Source organism: Anarhichas minor, unplaced genomic scaffold (assembly GCF_050575085.1).
Source record: "Anarhichas minor isolate MPS153535 unplaced genomic scaffold, ASM5057508v1 ptg000012l, whole genome shotgun sequence".
Taxonomy (NCBI): Eukaryota; Metazoa; Chordata; class Actinopteri; order Perciformes; family Anarhichadidae; genus Anarhichas; species Anarhichas minor.
In genome coordinates, this window is record NW_027466458.1 from 7,769,040 (window position 1) to 7,791,537 (window position 22,498).

At 42.3% G+C, this 22,498-nt stretch overlaps 4 protein-coding genes and 1 long non-coding RNA gene across 16 annotated transcripts in view; 3 read left to right on the forward strand and 2 right to left on the reverse strand.

The window, feature by feature from the left end:
- The window catches only part of micall1a (MICAL-like 1a), a 20,248-nt gene extending 11,904 nt beyond the window's left edge, over positions 1–8,344 (forward strand). For 3 of the 4 annotated variants that reach the window (XM_076090613.1, XM_076090615.1, XM_076090614.1), the window contains one exon: positions 102–8,344. In XM_076090613.1, coding sequence (XP_075946728.1) covers positions 102–238 — 137 coding nt within the window. In that variant the 3' untranslated portion in view covers positions 239–8,344. The remainder of the gene's footprint in view (positions 1–101) is intronic. The other variant, XR_012953524.1, reaches the window with a different exon arrangement.
- Positions 1,515–6,730, reverse strand: cunh22orf23 (chromosome unknown C22orf23 homolog). Of its 5 annotated transcripts, none has more exons than XM_076090625.1 (9): positions 4,639–6,730; positions 4,389–4,451; positions 3,994–4,083; positions 3,739–3,876; positions 3,425–3,525; positions 3,068–3,142; positions 2,658–2,754; positions 2,280–2,444; positions 1,515–2,193 (listed from the first exon to the last, which is right to left on the reverse strand). In XM_076090625.1, the coding sequence occupies exons 1-9, from the start codon at positions 4,820–4,822 to the stop codon at positions 2,126–2,128; spliced, it is 981 nt and encodes a 326-aa protein (XP_075946740.1). In that variant the 5' UTR covers positions 4,823–6,730; the 3' UTR covers positions 1,515–2,125. The 5 variants fall into 5 exon arrangements, with proteins under 5 accessions (XP_075946740.1, XP_075946742.1, XP_075946741.1 ...); XM_076090627.1 differs by having other exon boundaries at positions 3,994–4,125; positions 4,312–4,451; XM_076090626.1 differs by having other exon boundaries at positions 3,994–4,125; positions 4,639–4,735.
- On the forward strand, positions 8,335–12,089 carry klf1 (Kruppel like factor 1 (erythroid)). Of its 3 annotated transcripts, XM_076090622.1 has the most exons (4): positions 8,335–8,477; positions 9,189–9,236; positions 9,341–10,190; positions 10,308–12,089. In XM_076090622.1, the coding sequence occupies exons 2-4, from the start codon at positions 9,213–9,215 to the stop codon at positions 10,481–10,483; spliced, it is 1,050 nt and encodes a 349-aa protein (XP_075946737.1). In that variant the 5' UTR covers positions 8,335–8,477; positions 9,189–9,212; the 3' UTR covers positions 10,484–12,089. The 3 variants fall into 3 exon arrangements, with proteins under 3 accessions (XP_075946737.1, XP_075946738.1, XP_075946736.1); XM_076090623.1 differs by lacking the exon at positions 9,189–9,236 and having other exon boundaries at positions 8,343–8,477; positions 9,425–10,190; XM_076090621.1 differs by lacking the exon at positions 9,189–9,236 and having other exon boundaries at positions 8,345–8,477.
- LOC142948539 (uncharacterized) lies at positions 10,422–17,898 on the reverse strand. 2 transcript variants are annotated; one of them, XR_012953525.1, is made up of 4 exons: positions 17,624–17,898; positions 16,742–16,840; positions 16,548–16,636; positions 10,422–12,720 (listed from the first exon to the last, which is right to left on the reverse strand). It is a non-coding gene; the product is annotated as an uncharacterized LOC142948539 (long non-coding RNA). The 2 variants fall into 2 exon arrangements; XR_012953526.1 differs by having other exon boundaries at positions 16,769–16,840; positions 17,624–17,891.
- LOC142948533 (uncharacterized) lies at positions 13,076–20,673 on the forward strand. 2 transcript variants are annotated; one of them, XM_076090620.1, is made up of 4 exons: positions 13,076–13,274; positions 14,266–14,368; positions 16,007–17,909; positions 18,628–20,673. In XM_076090620.1, exons 3-4 carry the CDS (start codon positions 17,869–17,871, stop codon positions 19,988–19,990), a joined length of 1,404 nt encoding a protein of 467 aa, XP_075946735.1. In that variant the 5' UTR covers positions 13,076–13,274; positions 14,266–14,368; positions 16,007–17,868; the 3' UTR covers positions 19,991–20,673. The 2 variants fall into 2 exon arrangements, with proteins under 2 accessions (XP_075946735.1, XP_075946734.1); XM_076090619.1 differs by having other exon boundaries at positions 14,266–17,909.
- The last annotated feature ends 1,825 nt before the right edge of the window (positions 20,674–22,498 follow it).

Here is a 22,498-nt window from a genome sequence, read left to right on the forward strand (position 1 = left end):
TTCATTTAACATAAAAACTAAATGTTTCCTTCTTCATTCTTCTGATTTTTAGAAACTATGTGAATCTTCGTAATTTTCTGTCGTATTTTCATCCTCGTCAGACTTCCATAAGGATCCGGACGTCAACCAGCAGAAGAAAAAAGGGAGAAAGTTCAAACCCATCAAGGTTCTCAAGAGTCTGAGCCATAAAGGAGAACCAGGCAAGAGCCACAGCCCCCGCAAGGAGAAGACCCCATAGCAAGAACCAACCTCCTCCGAGAGGACACCAGACGGTTTTAACGACGGTGTCCACATCATGCCTTTTTCTGAGCGGCAGCGGCTTTTTTTTCTTTTTTCAATTGTTCTGAATGAGGAGGGAGCGTGTGATGCGGCCACCGACAGGAAAGACGTCTCTTTTTTCTGTGCGACCGCTCCGAGAGCTTCAAGTTGAAAACCTCTGAACTTTTCAGAAAAGCCCTCATGACGTTACTGCAGTGAATGGAGGGGAAGCTTGTCTGTCTATCCTGCGCTTTATATATCAGACTCTCACCATCATAACAAAGACCCAAAAGCCCGTTTAGGAGCAGATTGGCAAAGTGTTGTGCTTTTATTACTGTACGCCTCGTGTCGCCCTGTTCTAACGTTACGTAACATGGAGACACGCTCATCAATACGAAGTATAAAGTAGACATCCTCATGGGGCAAAACTATGTAAAACAAATATACAGCAGACCAAATAGACAATAACGTCTTCATTGAAACGCTCCCCAGCGCCCTGCGGCCGCTCTGTGGACACGAGCCCCAAGACAAATATAAACACACCAGATCAAGAGGATGAGATGAGGTCACCTTTAACTGTCATTAATGACTCTGAATAACCAGAATCCGCTCACATCTCACTTGATGCTTCTCCAGAAAGTCTCTTCAGTGACCTCTCAGTTGCCTTTAGTGTTTTTAAAGAGACGATTCAACATGTCGCGCTGCTTTAGGAGCGGACGTGCTCGTGAGCTCTCTGGCCTTTCATTCGGGTGAACTGTTGTATGTTGCTTCACCGTCCTTGCGTTGCAGAGCGTGTGTGTCCTGTAGGCCCGTGTCCAGGTTCAGCAAAGGTGCGACTCGACGGTTCACTTTGAATGAGGTCAGTTGGATGCGAGTGGATCCCTGATACGAGTTTGTAATCCGTTTTTAATCTGTTCCCGTGTTATAACTGTGTCTCCTGCTTCCAAAGTCTAGCAGCTGGATATGTGAGCGGGTTTGAGCCTGTGGTACGAGTGAAAGTTTAAAAACGATTTAAGATGAGCTCTGCTTTAAATCGAGCCAATTCTGCCCTTAAAATGCTCGATGGACAATGAATACCGAAGCTCTTCTAGCTGCTCTGTTGTGATCGTCTTTGGTTTCCTTGTTGTTAACTTTCTGCTGTGATAGTTTTGCGATGGCGTCTTTTTTTGTAAATGCATATCATGAAAGACGTGGATGAACAAAGTGGGAGACTCAAAATCAGATTGATTTAGAAAATATGAGGCATGAAGAAGAGCAGATGTCAGAAGGTTTATTAATAAGAAAGGTCACAATAATGAACATTAGAAAAGGCAGATAAACTGTATTTTAACAACTGTAGCGAAGCACCAGCTTATAACAGTTTTAACCTGAATATGCAAATCACTAATTTATATTTTACGACGCCTTTCTGTATGTTTCCATGTTTTGCCTTAACAGTATCGGAAAAAATGTGTTAATATTGTTTGTACGAGTGCCATTTATTTAATTACATATGTGGATAAGTGTCATTTGTTCGTCTTATGTAAATGTCAGTATGTTTACGGTTTTATCAGTTACTGTCTTTGTCCTCCATTTTAAATGGTCGTGTCTGTGTCTGTGTCTGTCTCCATGTCCAGCTGTGTGTCGTCCTGAAGCAGGAAACAAACTGACACTGGAAGGCGGAGGATTAAAATAATTGAATGCAAGCTGTTCATGTTTCTTATAAATCAAATGCCTTCACAGCCTGACATCACAGTTTTGACTTTATATTGTTTTATGTAACTGCTTATACGCTTATACAGTGCAGCCAGTCAGCTGTGAGCTCTTCAGTCTCTTCATCACTACTGCTCTCGTTACGTCACACTAAACCCCGCCCACAACCTGACTCTCAAGTCTCAGATTCTTCTGCCGTTGACATTATACTCTGAAGCCTCCTCTTCTCCTTCTCCAAGTCTCCTAGGAACGTGAAACACAAGAAATGAGTTAAGAGGAGAAATAGTTGTCAGAACACATGAAGAACAGTGTCAGCTTGAAGAACGCACTCGAGGGACCGGCGTGGAACTGTTCTCTGGCGTAGCTGTTCCCAGAGCGACAGGCTTCAGCGGTGCGTCTCTGAGGCAGACGATCCTGGACAGATTTAGTGGTTTTAGGATTAGTGGGGGAAGCTGAGGATGTGGGGTCAGAGGTCAGTGGTGAAGCTGCTCCGTCTGAGGAGAAAGTAAAACACATTAAGTAGTTTTATGTGGCACTACAAAGTTTTGTGATGCTAAATGATTCAGGAAATACAAGAGCACCCAATCATATCTCTGAATCACGATATGATATAATCTGGATTTCTAGCAATATGTCACGCTGAGTTTTGCAGTAATATGTGGGAAACACTTTATCACATTAAAATAGCAACAAGTGCATCATCTCACATGTCAGCATATCTTGTGTTCCCTTGCTGTACTGGGGGGCTCTGGGGTTGTTCCATAGTCCTCCATCACCATCTCTACTCTGTGAGGAAGCCTCCATCTGCAAACACAAACACGCATCATCAGCAATCTCGGGCTGAATGTAGCTGCATCGCTGTTATTCACTACAGTTCAAACTTTACTTTGAACTCACTAACTATACTATAAACTTTTTAATGACTTTTTAAACTTACTATACTTTGACTTTCTTGGCCGTACTATATTCTAACGACGAGATCATCTTTTCAATAGATTTGCTGACTGTACTTTGACAGAGAAAGTGTCGGATGGTGAGCTGACACCAGGGTCTACAGCAGACCTGGGCTTTACTCAGCTTTGGACATCAGGGTTCTCTCCCGACCAACCCGTCATACCTTTTTCCTCTCAGATGTGATTGCGTCGTTCTTGGGACGGCGGGCCTCGTCCAACAGCTTCAGTTCTCGAATCAGCTGTTATTGGAGTCGTGACACAGCATCAGTTTAAGTGAAATTGCACTTTCAAAGAGAATTAATGGTGTTGTTTTGGTCTGATATCTGAATCTAAATGCTGGAATACAGCCTGGCACTAATGATCTATTTCCTTCCGTACTAATCTGAGTCAGGATCTATAGATCTATAGATCTTATATTGTTCAAAACAACATCACACTAAACAACACATCAGTGAAGTTAAAACGTCTGTGTTATCTCACGATATTTGGCCATAACGCAGACTTAATAGGAGTTTGTTTACCTGGGATATCTCAGAGTTGATGATGTTGGTGTACTGCTTCTCCTCACCCAGAGAAGACATATCTGCCAGAAACTGTCTTCTCTCCTCTATCTCATCCAGTACTACAAAAGAAACAAGTTCATATTAGACGTATTCAAGAGGCACTGGATGTATTTAGTCAAGCAAAGCAGCACGGAGCCGCATTTAATTTAGGCTGATATTAATAGAAACAGATTATCAATATGACTGCAATAACTTAATTAAAATGTGGTGTGCTTCTCTTCATCTAAAGTGTAACTCTAGTACATCACCTGTGTGTGTGTACTCAGCCTCACCTTCCTGATACCGGTCTAGAGGCTCCGCCCCCTCTGGGTCCGGACATGAAGGAACATTTGGGTGAGATGCAGCTGTGGGCTCTTCTTCTCCCGTTGACATTATATTCTGAAGCCTCCTCTTCTCTTTCTCCAAGTCTCCTAGGAACGTGAAACACAAGAAATGAGTTACAAGGAGAAATAGTTGTCAATACAGGCCGGTCAGTCAAAAACACATGAATGTCGAAATTAATAACAGTGTCAGCTTGAAGAACGCACTCCAGGGACCAGGGTGGTACTGTTCTCTGACGTAGCTGTTCCCAGAGCGACAGGCTTCAGCGGTGCGTCTCTGAGGATTAGTGGGGGAAGCTGAGGATGTGGGGTCAGAGGTCAGTGGTAAAGCTGCTCCGTCTGAGCAGAAAGTAAAAAACATTAAATAAGTGTTTTATGTGGCAATACACAATTTTGTGATGCTAAAAGATTCAGAAAATACCACATTATCATATTATCTTTGAATCACGATATGATATAATCTGGATTTCTAGCAATATGTCATGCTGAGTTTTGCAGTAACAATATGTGGGAAACACTTCGTACTGTATATCACGCAGTACTTCCACAGTTTACCACCACATTGCATCCCTCAACCTCTCATCCAACGCTCTCAAACTTGCTCTTCAGACGTCCGTTGATCTGTTTTCTCTGGAGGTTGGTGAGTCTTGCTTCCTGCATCCTCACTGAGCTCGAGGAGAGAGATTTATAAAATGTTTAAAGCACTAGTCTACACAGAAAGTGTACACTCACACACACACACACGCTTATATGTACCTGGAAATACACACACACAACGCATTAACTCCCATGTTTGTTTCCCATTCACACCTAACCAGCCACACTAAAATAGCAACAAGTGCATCATCTCACATGTCAGCATATCCTGTGTTTCCTTGCTGTACTGGGGGGCTCTGGGGTTGTTCCACAGTCCTCCATCACCATCTCTACTCTGTGAGGAAGCCTCCATCTGCAAACACAAACACACATCATCACCATCTCTACTCTGTGAGGAAGCCTCCATCTGCAAACACAAACACACACAAACACGCATCATCAGCAATCTCTGGGGCTGAATGTAGCTGCATCGCTGTTATTCACCAAGCTCTGACTCAGCAGCATTTGACATTGATGGTCTGAGCATATTGTTTATAACACTGTCGATACATCAAAGATTCAATAAATAAGTAAATTAAATTGAAATAGCACAATGTAGCTTCTACCTAAATGACCTAAATTGTGTGCAAATGGTCCGAAGGGTCTAACGTTACATGTGAAAAGAAAGGACACAACTTAACTGAACAAGGACTAGAGATAACTCGCTCACACTCTTCTTCTCTTATTGCACGTCCTGAGTAAACACTTATGTTACTATAGCAACAAGCACTTCCTCCCTTCGTACAGCGCCACCACGCACGTGGAGTGACGTACAACCACGTGCACTGTAAAAAAAACAACATCGGTAAAAACTTGTAATGCGTGATCTTTGAAAATGGTGATTTCATATGCACGCGACGATGGTTTTGTTCTTCGTTTACATTATTAACCAGATAAACTACTTCCGGTTCTCGTCGCTGCTGCGGTAGTCCTCCGACTGAGCACTGATGAGCCAGGTTGGTAAGATTAACAGTTTAAGGTCTGGACACTGCTGTCCTCTCAAAAGTGAGGGTTCAAATCCAGCCGTGGCACCTTGCTCCATGCCACGCGCACGTTGACCAATTCTCTGTATATATTTGATCTTTTCAGTGGGGATTAAACCTCAAAATTCACCACGTAAGCAAAATGTATTGCCCCACCTGAGGATCAAATACCTGAGGTACTTTATCACATCTCGTCCACTCAACTCAAACACACAAAGGTTTCTGGAGAAACCAAACGTCTTCCCAACACTTCCTGGTGACAGACTCACAGTTCACTCATCACACTGAACGCTCAACTCATTGAGATCAGATTGTTGTTTGCATTTTATTCTGTTGTTGATTAATTGTTGTTTTTGATTTCATCTGCCTTTTTTCTGAAACAGACTTTGTAACCTAGTTAAGAAAATGTAAATAAAAGTAATAGTTTTTATTATTTTTGCTGAACCCTGACCTCCTCATTGACATCAGGACGGCAGCAACTCAACACTTCTCTGTTCTAACCACCGTGGCTCATTAAATATATATATAATTAAAGATGATCTTTCTCTGCCTCCTATTCTCTATTTGATTGATTTTTTCTACAATTCTTATTATTGATTTATTGACTTTTCTATGACATGATGTTAAGATATGAAACATATTGTTAACTGAAAAACAAAATGCACTATTAATACTACTGTAATGTTTCTCTGTACTTTTTTGTCATTACACATATCACATCACTGGACCCAAAAGGAGCATCAAGAGAAAGATTAAAAGAGTTTGTGAATGGAAAGAAGGCGGTCACATTAAAATAGAATAAAACAGACGTTCAATGTACAGAAACGTGATCCAAGTCCCTCGTGTTGATGTGGGAGGCTCTGTTTGCAGAAAGATCTCAATTATTTCATGTTTTATTTCATGTAGTCCAAATTATTTTACAAGCATTTAGGCTATATATTTGTTTGGTATTTAAATAATAATACTAAATGACATATGTCAGTCTACATAAAGCACACGTTATGTCTTCTTCCTTTAGTGTCTTTCTGTAAGACAACATGTAACACGTCAATCTAAGGCTTTGGAAGTGAACTCTCCTCCAATCAATCAATCAATCAATCAAACTATGGATGAAGTTGTGTGATGTGTTTAAGGCCACAGTGAGGCTGTCAGCACACTCTCCAGCCTGTGTAGTGGACGTCTTGTGTCGTCTTCGCTCTGAGGGAGAGTCTTTATCAGTGGCGGGCTCGTCATCAGGGACCACCAGCAGTCAGGAGGCCATTATCTGTGAGGAGACAGCAGCCTGCCTCTGCCCCATGTCAGCAGATAAACAGCAGCAAGAACATAATCACCTTTCACAAACAGGCCTTCTCAGAAGTCAGAGCCAGATGTCCTCACATGGAGAGACCTGTATGTGTGTGTGTGTGGAGTGAGTTAAAACTAGTAGAAGTACGGGCTCAACAAGTGGGATGAGGTTTTAATTTAATTGCAAACTTAAACTGAATCATGAGCTGTATTAGTTGGTATGTTTGTTTACGAGCTACCTGCTAATCTGTTTACTATTATTCACTAATATTTGATTGTATCATGTTTTAAGGTTGAATGTCTGTAAAACTCTGTAATAAAATATCAGAGACAATTCTACTGAGACCTGTATGTGGTGGAACATAATATCTATGCAAACATGTTATTATAATCGGTTTATACTCGATGTTAACATGAAACGTGCTCACACTTCACTGTGCATGCACCAGCACAGTCCGCCCTCTGTGCCGAAGCATGCTTCATGAGATAATGACTGACATCTGATAGCATCAGACCTTCACTGCAGTTTGAGGGGCGAAGTTTTGCAGCATTTTAGAAAACTTCACGTACATTTTGTAGAGGCATTTATACTATTATTTTATTTATATTATATGTATACTTGTATGACTTGTAATAAATCTTTGGCATATCCTGATATAGTTCGTTTTTTTCCGATCTTCAGAAATATTTGATTGATTATTGTTTTTCATTTCTTGTTTAATCATCAGGAATAACAAGTCAAGTTTCTGTTTTTCGCTCTTTTTGGTCTATTTTATAAACAATGTTTTGTCTCAGAAGAGTTCTCATTGGCTCGTTCATGTCAGACATCTATGAATGTGGGGAAACCGTAACCGAACTATACCTGTAATCTACTCAATGATTGTTTTCTATGCATTGTATTTTTTATTTTGCTCTATTCAATTTATCTCATTTTATTCTGTTATAAATGTGTTTTTTCTTTTTTTTCTTTCCATATATTAAACACTTTAAATTGCCTCCATGTGTGAAAGGTGCAATACAAATAAACTTGCTGATTGTTTTGTGTTCTCTTCTGGACGGTAGATATACAGTAACTGTATACTGAGGACATTAAAATCACAGCAATCATTATTTGCAATTTATTTAGAATAAAACACAATTATTCCTCATGAATTCTCATTATTATGTCATTTTCTATTGTGACATAATATCTATTGGTCTGGATTCAAGAATGATGACAGCTCGGCGCTCATCAGTTTACTGTTTGCTTTGAATCCCACAGAACAGGAAGACGGTGAGTTCAGGTGAGTTCAGGTGAGTTCAGGTGAGGTAGTACAGTCACTTTCTTAGTGATTGATATTTTAACAACCTTAATGGACTAAAAAAAGGGGGAGCCAGCAAAGAAACTCATGCTTACGCTCCACCTCTTAACGGTCAAAACCTACATGAAAAGGAGAGATTTGCAGTTAGACTTGCAGCTGACAGAGATAGACAAGAGAGAGGAGGGAGAGATAGCAGGGGAGGAATGGAGAAGAGGGGGCAGCTGTAAGAACCTGTTTCTGCGGCCTTGTCGCGCTGAGCGGACTGTAACTGGGATGAGTAGCCTGGTGAGCCGGGCTTTGACTTTCTGTTAGCTGAGCTTCAGACGGTCATGTGAAGACTAAAAAGAAAGAAAAGAGAGAAATTACACTTCAGTTGCTGCCACTGACAATCGGCATCCTATCACAGTGCTTGATGGCCGTTACACAGGCTGCGCTCCCTTCCTTCAGCTCCTTCTCCAACCTCGCTCCATCCAGTGACAATATGAAAGTAAGTATCGGGTTGACACCAGTTCTTTGATTCCTACACAGTGAAGTCACAGTGATGCCTCCTATTGTACATCATTGTGCTGATCATTTGTACATTCCGCAGATAGATTATCAATGATTTCACTTCATATTTACTTGACAAATGTGTCAGTCTTGCACTATAATGCTGAGCTTTTGCTGTCTCTCAAATAACTGGAGACAAATGTGGTGGTTGAATGCACTTATTGTAAGTCGTTATAGATCAAAAACATCTGCTAATGTAAAAAAAATGCAATGTAGTGAAGCTCTGCATATCTGACATGCCCATGTGTACGGTAAGAGTTATTGCTGACTGTGCTGTACACCCTGGCCGCATAGATTTTCCCTTTTCCCTATATATCGTTTGAAGTTAGTACAATATTCCCACAATGTGTTTCCTTGCTGAGCCACAGCGGAGGGATTATAACGCAAAGTCGTAATTTTGTACTAAAAACTAAATTTGGAAGATAAACACTTGAGGATTGACAGATTAAGACAGACTGCTCGAGCTTCATATTAGCTTCAGCTGATCTCTTAACAACCAGTATGGACAGAAATAACAACTACAGTAACCAGTAACTCTTTCAATGTGTATATATCAATGTATATATTTATTACATGTTGTCTTACAAAGTTAGGAGAACAATGTTTGTGCCTTACACATAACACAATGATCCCTGTTCCCTCCACACAGTGAGGCAGACAGATAAGAATCGGTATGGGGACAGAAAAAGTCAGATGGGTGCGTCCCTCCTTTAACTTTAAAAGCAAAGTGGAGCAATCTCCTTTTCACAAAATGTTTTGCTTGGTGATCATCACTTCTCAACGCTCTCCAACACCGTCTAGGTGTGGAAGTCTGAGGCTGACTCTCTCCTTCTGGACTACAAACCATCACCAAGCAGCTCTGAGCAGCTGCAGGTCTCTCAACAGATTACAGAGGAGCTCCTGGATGATGACAGCCGGGCATCCTGGGACATTGAGTTCCTGCTGTCTGATTGGCGCAGCCCATCGCCCGACCTCAACCCATCTCTGGACAACAATGATCAACGGCTCCCACAGTTAGACCCAAGCACAGCATACCAAGAGGCGGACGTGTTTAAGGACCAACCCGGACAAGAGCATGTGCAGATGAACACTGGTTGCCTCATGGCGGAGTTCCTGTCCCCAGCTGAAACCACAACACCAGTCCAGCCAGAGCTGTACCACCATAGTTATAAAGACGACCAAACAGGTCGGACTTCATTTCCCAATCTACCGAATGCAGATCAGTTTGGCTTCCCTCAAGGAGGCAGTTACGAGAGGCAGAGCAGAGGAAACCTCACCAAAGTCTCATCGTGGGACTTTAACCCTTACTATCCCCACCAACACCCCTCCATGGTGACCTTCCCCGACAGCAAGTTCATACCGCCTCAAGCTGTGACCCCTGACCCTAGACACTACAGCTACATGCCACACTTTAACCACAACGCCAACCGTTTCTGTGAATACCCCCACAGCCAGACCACTAGGCATCTGCCTCTTCACCAGCACTCCATGCTGGTTGTTCCACAGCTGCCCCCTGGTGGGATGGAGGGGAAGCGTGGTCGAAGGGCGACAGGGAAAAAGAGGGCCGCCATCCACAGCTGTGAATACCCGGGCTGCAGCAAGACCTACACCAAGAGCTCACACCTCAAGGCTCACCTCCGCACCCACACAGGTACGCCACATTGACTCTGCCACAAAAACGACTCAAAAGTCTGTCAGAATAAGTCTCGATATATGATTTGACGTATTTGTTTGTTAAGTATCACCTATTTTATTGTGTACTCTTCAGGGGAAAAGCCTTACCAATGTTCATGGGAGGGCTGCAACTGGAAATTTGCCCGCTCAGATGAGCTGACGCGTCACTACCGCAAGCACACGGGCCAAAAACCCTACGAGTGTCGGCTGTGTCAGAGGGCCTTCTCCCGCTCCGACCACCTGGCTCTGCACATGAAGAGACACGCCTGATGCACACGCACGCACGCACGCACACACACACACACACACACACACACACACACACACACACAACCTCTGCCATTTAAACCAAGAAATCAAAAGGTAGAATGATGATTTGGATATTCTTTGAAGTTTGAATTTACGACTCACATCAGTACACTGAACAGTTGAATTTGGGATTAAGTGACCTTAAGATATTCACTGAACATGTTCCCAGTATTACCTTGATATCTGCACTTGATGATCTGTCTTGTTAAGAACAGAGGCCCACATGTAGACTTGCACCATGAGAACTGACAACACCACCAGCAATAGCATGGCATCACAAACCACTGTGTACATGCGGCCTAACGGGAGTTGTTTGATTCGGTTGAGAGTTTTCAGTTTACTTCAGACGACAAATGAGACAAATCTAATTCAGAAGCCTTCCACATATTCAATTCTTTCTTCTTTTAATACAATTATTGATTCAAGAGTGACCAACCATCAGGTAATGACGGCTTAAAGAAATACTTGATTTGTGTGTCACTTCTTCACCCTGCGTTACCTTGAATTCTTGAAGAAAACATAGTTTCTCTTGCATGCCTCACACAACGTGTGCAGTGTAATGTAGTATAAGTCGTATGCTCAGTACAACCCAAATACATGCATACAGGCTAAAACCAAAAGTGTAAGACTGTTTATTAAATATTTAAATAGTTGCAAGTGTTTGGGAAGTCGTGAGCATACGACTTGGATTACTCTTCACTCGTTAAATACATCAATTCATCAAGACCTTTCTCCATTTTTTCAATTTTTGTTCACCGTGGAAGCATGCAAGACAAATAAAGTTTTCGTCAACAGTTCAAGGTAAGACGGGGTGAGTAATTGATGTACTAACGGTCATTTTGTGGGTGAAGTATTTCTCTAACCAATGACTTTTAAAAGAGTCCTCAGCTGATAGTGATGCACTCCTATAACATTGTGGAACTTAAGAAAAAGTATCAAAGTCTATGGAGCAGAACCAGAGAAATACACTGTACACACTGTGGGCATGTAGACGGCAAACATTAACACTAACAGAAGACCTGGCAAACATGTGTGTAATACGGGTTCTAACACGTCATCACACAGTAGTGTGTCCTGGAGCATCTCATGGTTCGCTGAACAAAGACTCGGTAACAATAGCTGCATAATGATGAGATGATCTGATTTCTTTTTCTGATTTCCCTTAGAACTTTTATTGATTGTAATATTGATTGTAACACAAACAAACAAACCATAAAGTATATGTTAAACCATGTGATTGTACAGTAAATCCGACATTATGCATTTTTCTCACCTAACTTTATGTTTGTCTGTTTGGGTTTTTTTTAGTTAAGAAAAACATATTATCTGCTTTTATGTCTCGCATCCGGTAGAATTTAAAACTGTAAATAATCAGCATCTTTATCAGTTGTTTGTATCATCTAAACATGCACGCAACATATTTATTATAAGTAATATTTTATATCAACAGAAGATAGGCTACTATATTATTGTACAGTGATTATTATTTTTATTAAAGGAGTGCTCTAATGTCATTTAATCATTGTTTGCATTGCCATCATTCTAATAAAGACCTCTAATGCTGTAATGCTCGGAGTGTGACATGATTTATTCAGACAGCTGATCTTAACTATTACATTACCATGATTTCATTTACTCAACATTTCGAGGGCTTTACAAAAACATGTATCTGTCCTGCATGACGCAGGATGAAATATGAATCCACAGAACACATCTGGAACATGATTAGAGTTTTGACCCTTTCATCCGAGTCATCCCCACAGGTAATGTCAGCCTGTGGCCTCTAGGTGGCAGTCCTCTGTTGTCGTATCGGCCTTAAAGCCTGCAGGCTGGCTTCAGCAGGATGTTGGCAGTTGCGTCTGCAGTGTCTAATCTGGGTGAGGTCAGGATGAGAATTTGCTTATGTAACTCAGCACTCACTGATTCATCCTGATATGTCAGATGAAGGAGGTCGTCTCCACATTATGGAGCTCCTTCTCTCTCGCGTACACTTCCACAGACATGTGTACCCTCAGGAACGACAAACACAGAGAAGCAAACACAGTTACCCACTCATTGACCAACATTAACACTGAAATGAGTCTGCATGTGCTTGTACACATAGTTAGAACAAACAGGTCACTTTCTTTGAGTGTTGTTTACATCCAGCTTGATCCAAGGTGTAGTATCTCCATCAACGGTCATCAGTGGCACAAAACCTGTCAAGTGAAATGTGTCAATCACATTACATAGAGCATACAAAAGGAAACTGCTTATTGTGGTCAGAGTTACCTTTTGTGTATAAGACATACTTTGGAGAGCACACACTCGTTTTAAACACAAAGTATATCGGCTTTAAAGGGGCACTGATTTTACACATTAAGTACAGTGACTCATCATAGAGAGTGTTGTTCAGCTGTAAAACTCTGGAGGGAACTTTCCAAAGTGTGTTGTCTGCTGTCTGTTGTAAAGGTCTTACACGTTCCTCAACGTTCTGACCACGCAACAACACTCATATTGCTGGAGTGTCCCTTTAAGAATCAGGTTTTACTGCAATCGATTTGAAATGGTCGTAGCAGGTTATATGGTTTAATTGATTTATTCCTACTTGGCCCAAACGTAGACAGGGACAAACAGGAGGTGTAGTGATTCATCTTTATGTGGAACAGCAATAAGCTCCGGTCTAAGTTCCCTCTTTGGTGCACTCTCAAGGCTGTGATTGGCTTCTTCAACCTGCTCATGCAAGATGGCCCGATAGCAGACGAGTGGGGAGGTGAGCCCACACAGCGCATCACCAACACAGTAGTGCCAAATATACACAGATGAAGTGACCCTGATAATTCTAGTGCTGCAGATATACTCATTGGCCGTTAATAATCTGTTCTCTACTGAGACTGTGCTCAAGATATTACACATCAACAGATGAATCCACAGCACTTCACTGCAGTGTGAGTTTATTTCAGTGCAGCGTTCAAGAGTAAGTGATTCGGAGTTGACACGAGGACAGAGGCAGAGTTCTGACCTGTAGTGCTCCGTAAAGAACAAACAAACTCTTTCTACTTCCACTTTCTAGTTCCTCCTTCCCTATTTACATCATGTTATACTTCTCGAGAGGCTATTATGCAATCATTGTGCATGCATGGCAATACTCAAGCGTAAACATTTTGCAGAACAAGCACTGAAGTCATGAATTATTAAGCTCTGTTGAGTTTTTCTTTTTGCTTGAGCAGCTAAACAGGTCAAAGGTGGAACATGTCATTATTGTAATCTTTGCTTAAACTCTGAATACCATGTGCTACGAACAATTCCAACAATGTGATGTGTTTTCTTCTTCTTAGCTATGTTTTTCTGACAAAATATGAAAAGAAAAACACTTAATTTGATTGTTTTATACAATAGAAGCATCATATTCAGTGGGGAGAAACATGATTCATCAACATGGAAAAACATAATAGCTGAATTAGCTAAAGGAAGGTTTATGGGGACAGATGTGCAGTAAGATTCCCTCTCTTTTGTTTTCCTCTGTGGAGAAATGCAGAAGAATGGATCTTTATGTGTGGAGATTATCTGTGCACACTGCAGAGAAAATACATTCATCTCTTACAAAACACGTCTGTAGTATTGTAAGCCTCTGAATTTAAACAGTAATGAAAGATTTTAAAGGCAAAGAAACCCCACTGTCAGCTATAAACATTATTGTCAAATCTATACAAACATTGCTGTTCAATTTCCTTCAAACATTGTATTGTTTCCTCTTCCGACAGGCACAGACACATCCAGTGTTTGGCAACGCTGTGCAACGTCAGCAGAACAACAGTGTTACTGAGAAAAAGCCGGGACATCTTTGACACAGCAGAGCAACTTCAGGTCAGCAAACAGAGAAGCCCCCTCTAGACACCATTCACACTGTATTGTAGACATAATAGTTCAGAAGCTCTGCCTCTCTAGTGGACATCTGTAAATGGATTTTCTCTGCATTATTAAACCCTGCTACTTCAGGACAGCACTGATACCAGCCTTCCAGCTGAGATATCTATCCACAGCACGTATCCATCTACGTTTGTATTGTATATTAGAGGTTACACATTCATGGGCAGATCCACAGCGACAGCCCTTCATGTGGCAGCAGAGGTGATGATTTCTAAATGCAGATAAACTCGTCCAGCAGAGTAAGTGTCTGTTCTCACTCCTAAGAAAGTCACTACTAAGCTAATGCAATGTGTAGTAACTTTTTGTTGGTGTGTGTAGTTATTGACCGTACTGGTTGCTTGCAATTACACAACCTCACATAGCGGGAGTCTTGGTCTGATGGCCAAAAGCAGAATGAGGATTAGTGGTGAAAGCTGAGACTGTTGAGAGGGACTGTGAGTCCAAGTGAATCGAAGGATGGGGGGGCTGATTAGCCTGATTTGAACTTGAGCGTACACACACAGAGTCAGAAGAGGTCAGTGTCCCCTCCAGGCTCTAATGAAGCTTCAGGTACACATGAAGGCACATGCACACACATGTGTACATCTGTACTGATGAGTTCCCTTGTTGATGTAATACATCCACTAGCCCCTAACCTTCACCTTAAAGCAGCGACTCACCATTACACTTAGATAGTGTACATTTTAAATCAAAGCTGACTTGAGACATGGGACAACACGAGCCACAATGCCAGATCAGACCATGGGTGTGTGGGGGTGGGGGGGAGCTTCCTACCCCTCTATTTCTGGCAACCTTGCTTAGACCACTCCTATCTTCTAACCTGGCCTTTATTCTTCATATTTCTATCTTCATATTTTTTCACAGACAGAGTTTCATGCTAATATGAAAACATAAGCATTGTGGTACGTTAAACAGGGAACATGGTAAACATTATACCAGCTTAGTGTGAGCTTGTTGGAATGCCGACGTTAGCGTTTAGCTCAAGGCTCCCCTATGGCTGCAGACTCTTTCGCTACGTTCACACTACGAATGACTCAGCAGCAGAGCTCAATCCGTTTTCAATGGAAGTCGGTGACATGAAGCTACAAACTGACGCCCGACACTTGTTGCTACAGGACATGTTACTAATGAAAGCTGACCTGGCCTCACCTGTTTTCAGCGCTTCAATGACGCTGTGAGGCGTCAACCAATCACATGTTTCAGATTCACCGTTTCTTGTTCCTTCTCTGCTCCCACAATTCCTGTTTCTTTCTGTCTATGTAGCATCAGATCATTTATCAAGAAGAGGTTCAACTGAAACTGATGAACTAATCTTTGATTAATCCATGAAGAGATATTTTTGTTTAGTGTCAAACATGACTTTTTAAGATGGATATATATTTGCAGTGTGACCCCATGGTCCAGGCAGCTGCTAGCATTTCTGGGAAAATACTGTAACGGACTGAAGACATATAATGTTAACCTGTTATGTTAGATGTTATGGTGTTTACAATACTTTCCCAAAAAAAGGTACCCTTGAAAACAGGCGGCAAGAACTAAAATCAAAACGTTTCATTTGATCTAATTTGTTGGCAGGTCATTCAGCTGAACCTCAGGACAGCAGGAGAGGGTTTCTTTCACAGAATTTCCCCAAAAAGCTCTTCTCTGAGTCTGTGCAAACTCCTGCATGTCAGAGCCGTGAAGCAACATGTTGAAACCGTCCGGCCAAAGTCATAGAAACAGGTCAACAGTGACATTCATTTATGCAGATCCAGAGAGGATCTGCATAAATTAATGAGTGAGAAGTTGACTTTTGCCTTGTTTTGGAGAAATTGGTGCGATTGACAGAGACAGAGAGTCCTGTGTGAAGCTTTTCCATGTGCAGGGAGGAAGTACTGATCACTATCGAGCAGATCGCTCACGGAACAATGTTCCTTTTTTCTGAGCAACCTCACCCCAACTGAACTCCCAGCAACGCACAGTCCTCACATGCTCTCGCTCTCTCTGAGTGTTGCATAACAGCACTGTTTTCCATTCACACTATCAACTGGTATTCAAATGACTCATTCTCTCAGTGCGGCTCTTTACGGTCTTCATCTACAACACATGGTTGTAAAATGTATATAGATTAACTCACAGGTGCTGTAAAAACAGTGATGAGCTTCTTTTGTTCTTTCACAGCGAGGCCATCCGTCTCTGAGTGAGTGACATTAAACATCCTTTGTTCTGTTGTTGTGATGGAAATAAAAGAATAATTGTATGTTCCACAAGTGTTTGTAGAGAAACAAACAGCGCATGTACACAACACATTTTTCGGTGTAGCTGAGTTACCTGGAACTCCTCGTCATGAGCGCTCACCTGCAAAGAGTAAATGAGGACAACTCAAGCCACCACGCCTGCTATATACGCAGGACGTTTAAACTGGATGATCTAATTTAACACAGAAACAGAGGCCTGTTAGTACATGAGGTGTTGAATGGGTAAGAAATTATCTTTACGGTATAAAATCGCAAAAAAATACATGTTTTTATGCTCATAAGAGTAGAAAACTGACTCTACAAATCAAAATGTTAATGACAAACAAGCTCCCACAGCCAGTGGATGGTGGAAAAAACCACCTGGTTCCTTATTCATGAACAATCTTGTCTGATTCAGTATTCAGTTATACTAAGTCAAACATGTTACAGACTTTATATGATCACTTTAACTTTGACACCCAGACGTTTTCTCTCACGTCATCGTCAGGTACATTTATTTTTGTTCTAATAATTTCTTTCTTTTTTGACTAATTACATAAAAACTGACCTCAAACCGACTTGCCGGCATTCAATGGCCTACTTGTGGCATTATTTGCGATACACAGATAAACCAAGAGTTAGCTAAACACTATCTCTTTATCAGTCACTTTACAATGAAATGTGTTGTAGCCCAGCTGGCGTAAACCCAACTGTGGCTGAGTTTAAATTCCAGAGGCCACTTAGGGTCGATTGGCTGATTATCTGACACATGCACGTTTACTGGCAGATAAAGAGCTGCAGCGGGAGCAGACCAGTATCATTGATCTCAGTCACATTGTTTTGCTTGTTGAATTTTGAGTATCCTAAAGCTAAAGTTACTTGTTGTTGATTTGCCTTACAGTTTGGCAAACCGTTTTCGTTTCGTCTGACTGAATACTGTGTTTGTATTAAAGTCATAAAATACTTTTCAAACAACCTGTCAGGATTGGTTGCTGCTCGGATTAGTTGCTGTTTATTCTGCTGCATGTCACCGCTGGTTTGACTGCGCTGGCTTCCCGTTCGGAGGAGGAGGAGGAAAAGGAGGAGTAGGGGTGGGTTATCCGGGGTGAGGATCCGACCCCGGCTGAACCGATGAGCAGGGAAAGAAACGACAGAAAGCTGTGGAGGAGCAGAAACATTCCGGCGACTTGTGAAGCTCCACATGTCTCCTCCTCTCTCTGAATGAGGAGATTCTCATCACAGGTTCAGCAGCTGTTTGTTTTGTAAGTAAGATTTACTTTGTTTCCCGAGATTTATCACTCATTTCATAGTTTTTTTTGTTTTATCATGTGAGGTAATGTAGTTAAATAGATTCTAAGAAAGTTTCTGAATTATTTGTTGACTACTTGTTATCATCTAATATCAGATGAAAGAGCACAAACATGTCAGATGAGATGAAGACTATCTTTATGTAATAATAATACAGCAGGCTCATCAGTCATCTATTTAATGAAAACATGTTGGGAGCGATAACACTAATTGTAAATAACGTGTCATGGTTATTGGTAGCAAATAATTCAGAGTAATAACTAATAATCTCCATAATCAAACCCTAAACAAGAATTTTACGAATTTAACGACTTAAACAAACATTGAGTATCTTTCACATTTGTTCTTTTTTCTCTCTTTATGAACTTTTTAAATGGTCATTTAATTGCTAACATATTATAATAAACGTTCCCTGTTGAAATGTGGATAAAATTACCAAAATAAGACTATTTTAGACTGTTTAAGACTATTTTCTATATTAATATAGTTTTATCTCACTGTAATGTCTGTAAGTTTGTTTTTGATACAATATTTGCTTTTAAAAAAAACGATGATGTGTTTTCCTGATGTTAAAAACATTACAACTTTCAACCGGCACCAGTATAATGTTGCTTTACTGTTTACCTTGTAAACAAATGGTCTCTTCATCACCTTTGCATCTTTCACCACTAGGTGGTGCCATTACAGCACACTTTACCCTGAACCACCAACTCTCAGCAAGTTCCTCACACACTCACAGCTCCCCCAAGTGTCAAATCAGTGTTTGAACATGACAGGTCGGACTGTGGGAGGCATCATCCAGGACCTGTCAGTGCCCTCACTGCTGGCCGTGGAGGGACCGGAGTCCAGGCCTCAGGGAAGGGCTGTGTCCTTCACTGATGAGGCTGTTTCCAACCTGACTTCCACAAGCCAGCTGGCCCAAACCCTCCTGAGTCACACCTTTGCCCTCAAACACAAAGAGAACCTTGCCAACGGTGAAGCGAAGGCTGGTAGCAGCTGCGATGAAGACAACGGCAACAATGCACGCCGCAAACGAGAGTTCATCTCTGTGGAGAAGAAAGATGATGGCTATTGGGACAAGAGGAAAAAAAACAACGAGGCAGCCAAGCGGTCCAGAGAGAAGAGGCGAGCCAATGACATGGTGCTAGAGAGGCGAGTCATGGGCCTGCTGGAGGAGAACGGCCGCCTGAGGGCCGAGCTGTTGGCGCTGAAGTTTCGCTTCGGCCTGGTCAAAGGCTCATCTGACGTTTCCATCCTGCCGCTGCCTGCACCCCTCTGTGCTCACCCAACACCAAGACCAACACATTACCACCAACCTCACACTGATGGACCCCCATACCCCAACACACCGCCCGGCACCCACCACATCCACCCTCACCCTCCACAGCAAGGGGTCATCCATGAACCGAGGGGAGGCAGGCCTCTTTCCACTCATAGTGTATCCAAGGAGTCCGGTGTTTCCACCTCATGTGGCTCAAATGTGGGCAGCCCTGTGTTTTTTGATGACGCACTAAGTGAGCGTAGTGGGCCTTCTCCGAGGGAGCTGACGGAGGAGCAGCAGGGCTACGACTCTCACATCGGTCCCATGGAGGCCAACGGGAGTCAGTACGTCAGCAGACAAGACTCACCTGAGGGTTTGAGGAGCCTCCCGCACAAGCTCCGCTTCAAAGGGCCTGCTGGTTGCAGCGATGGAGGGGAGATGTCTCCATCATCTGACACCAGACACAGTGGACCACCTGTAGCCACAGTGTGGCCAAACATCCAGGTGAGGAACTACCAGCAGGCGGGATGGGACAATCGGACAGAGAGTCGGGCTCCTTGGTCCAGGGAAGAGGCCTGTGGTGGAGCAGGGCAGCAGTATCAGGGTCCGTCAGCTGCACATTATAAGTCCTCCTCTCCGCAGAACTCCAGGGACACCAAGAATTCAACAGAGGACGTCAGTCTCAGGTCTCAGATCAGCTGTTTGTCCCAGGAAGTGGCCCATCTCAAGAGGCTCTTCTCTCAACAGCTGCTTTCCAAATCGCTTGAAGCCTGAGCACAGTTAATAGACATGTTTCTCACTACATCTTCACGAGCCATTGATCTTACAGACTTCTGACTTACACACGACAGCACGGCCTCTGTGTTCACAGCTACCTCTGACCTGACTGTCCTTATTTGCGACCTGTGTCACTGGGAAAGCCTCGTGTTGGAGCCTGTTTGTTCTGTGATGGTCAGCACACCGCTAGCAGAAAACACCAACATTTTTTACTTTTAAAATAATACCTAAGTAATCGATGCAAAAGTCAAAGTGATTTCTGTGTTGAATCATCATATGATGCTGTTGAGTTCCTGTGATTTGAAGGACGCTGTACATTTCTGAATACTCAGAAACACTGAACATGTTCGAGACAACACAAAGCACACGCTTACAATTTGTCACACGTCAGTCTCACCGTGTTCACTTGACTCTGATGATGTGTTCTTTGGAACAACATGTAGTTTGTTGGCTTTTCAACACAAACACTGAGTATCAATATAATATAATGTGCTGTCCCTTAGAAGAAGAACAATGACTTTTGACACTTCTTTTGCATAATTGTGTTATTGGTTTTGCGATCTTTAAATTGTCTAAATTGACAGCAAGGTGTCATAACTGTGTATTTCATTGTTGTTCAGAATTATAATATATAATAAATAAACTGTACTTGGAAATAAAATAATATTTTGTACAAACGACTGGTGAATCTCTTATGACAGAATTTTTTCAGTAAATTTTACACGACAAACCATTAGCATTTAGTTTTATTGTCAATTCAAAGCAGGCAGTAGTCGCTGTCTTCAGGTTATTTGACTGTAAAATCTCTGTAATGATGCAAAATCATCAGACAGTTACAGTAATACAATCCTTGTTCATAACTTAGATACATCGATGTTTTGTATTTGTTCTAAAGACATATTTTAAGAGACACAGCCATAATCATACATTATGCAAGAGAGTTTTAAGCTTATTTAAAAAAAATAAAACAGCAACTGCATTTTGCATTACATCACAGACCAGGAGAGACCTGGGTAAAAAACAACAACAACGACTCCAGCTGGGACAGAGAGCGATTGTAGGTGTGGCACTGGAGTGGAGAGGTGCACTGCGCAAAAGTGTGAATATGTCACAAATGTATTTTTTTCCAGCCCTTTCCTTTTGAATTTCATGTATGGCCTTCACCTCCTTTGACGAATGCTTTAAAACAGAATGAAGCCCACCCTGGTGTCAGCCCCCCCTCACTGAACTAAGGTCGCTGAAATGAGGGGACAGTGCCAGGGAGCGGTGTTAGGATGCAGGCAGAGGAGTGAGACTCTGCATGAGTCATCTATCACGTCAGCAGTATGAAAGCTATTTATAGCAATGAAGCAGCTGTGGTGGAGACTGATTGGCCCATATGGAAGTGAAGGGTACAGGTTCAGAATACATTAACACCTGGAAAGAGTTCAAATCTGCAGATAGACATCAGAAGAGCTGCTGTGAAATGCAACCTGATAGCAGCTGGGGGCAGAACGCAGCAATGCATACGCTGCATTACTAATTATGGGCTGAACATATGACTGAATGCCATTATTCTTTATTAAAGTATCACATTCTTGAACATTTCAGTATCAGTCATTTTTTATCAACACCAGGTGGCGCCAAGTGTCTTCATCAGCACGGATCACCAGCTCATTCATTCATTCATTCATTCATTCATTCACAGCAGTGCTACTAGAGGTCGTCTCCTCCGTGGTGCTGGCCGTAGTACCACATGTTGCACATTATGTTGATGTCATTATGTGTGGAAAGGACAGCAAATGACCCATCCTCACTTAAAATGCACAATGCAAGAATGAGGCTGGAGCTTGAAAATGACATGCACGTGACTTATACGGATTAAATGTAACGCTGACATGTGACGTTATACAGGCAACACAGCTGCAGAGACCCCTCCTGTACAGGCTTCAGCCTGGACGACAACAACAACAACACAAGATACACATGAGGTCTTTTGTCTGCAATCAATCTTCATCAAGCCCCAGGCTGCAACCCCCCCACATGCCACGAGCCATATAGGAAGGAGTGAGAGCCTTCTGGTTGCTAGGCAGGCACCGACACACCACAGTTGCCAAGGGAATGCCTGCATGCGGAGGCAGACGAGGAATATGTTGGGGGTCGGTGGTTATACCAGAGGACTGGTGGGGGAGGAGCTAGACAGGTTCAAGGCCACCGTTTCCCCCAACATGGTATAATGGTGGTGGTGGTGTGTGTGTGTGTGTGTGTGTGTGTGTGTGTGTGTGTGTGTGTGTGTGTGTGTGGTGAATGGGGGGTTCACATGTGTGGTTTGAGACAAAGCAGGGGGAAGGGATGTGAGTGAATGCGTGTCTGATACCAAACAGGGCTGATGTAACTGCTCAGGAAATATAGTGTGGATGAGGACAACGGGCTTCATGGGATAATAGAAAAGCTCATAAGCAGATAATACACGTCCATTTCCATTAAAGATACACAACATGCCCAAAAGATGGAAGGGTGAAATAA

Bases quoted from the DNA above. Each gene is read 5' to 3' on its own strand.
- cunh22orf23 (XM_076090624.1), bottom strand. From the start codon at position 4,822: ATGATGCGTGTTTGTGTGTGTTTGTGTTTGCAGATGGAGGCTTCCTCA. The intron at 4,126-4,388 runs GCAAGTTTGAGA...CTTTCTGCTCAG, and splicing joins GATCAACGGACGTCTGAAGA to ACGGAGCAGCTTTACCACTG. The intron at 3,877-3,993 runs GTGCGTTCTTCA...TCACGTTCCTAG, and splicing joins GTACCACCCTGGTCCCTGGA to GAGACTTGGAGAAAGAGAAG.
- klf1 (XM_076090621.1), top strand. From the start codon at position 8,403: ATGGCCGTTACACAGGCTGCGCTCCCTTCCTTCAGCTCCTTCTCCAAC. The intron at 8,478-9,340 runs GTAAGTATCGGG...AACACCGTCTAG, and splicing joins CATCCAGTGACAATATGAAA to GTGTGGAAGTCTGAGGCTGA. The intron at 10,191-10,307 runs GTACGCCACATT...TGTACTCTTCAG, and splicing joins TCACCTCCGCACCCACACAG to GGGAAAAGCCTTACCAATGT.
- LOC142948533 (XM_076090619.1), top strand. From the start codon at position 17,869: ATGAGGAGATTCTCATCACAGGTTCAGCAGCTGTTTGTTTT. The intron at 17,910-18,627 runs GTAAGTAAGATT...TTTCACCACTAG, and splicing joins GTTCAGCAGCTGTTTGTTTT to GTGGTGCCATTACAGCACAC.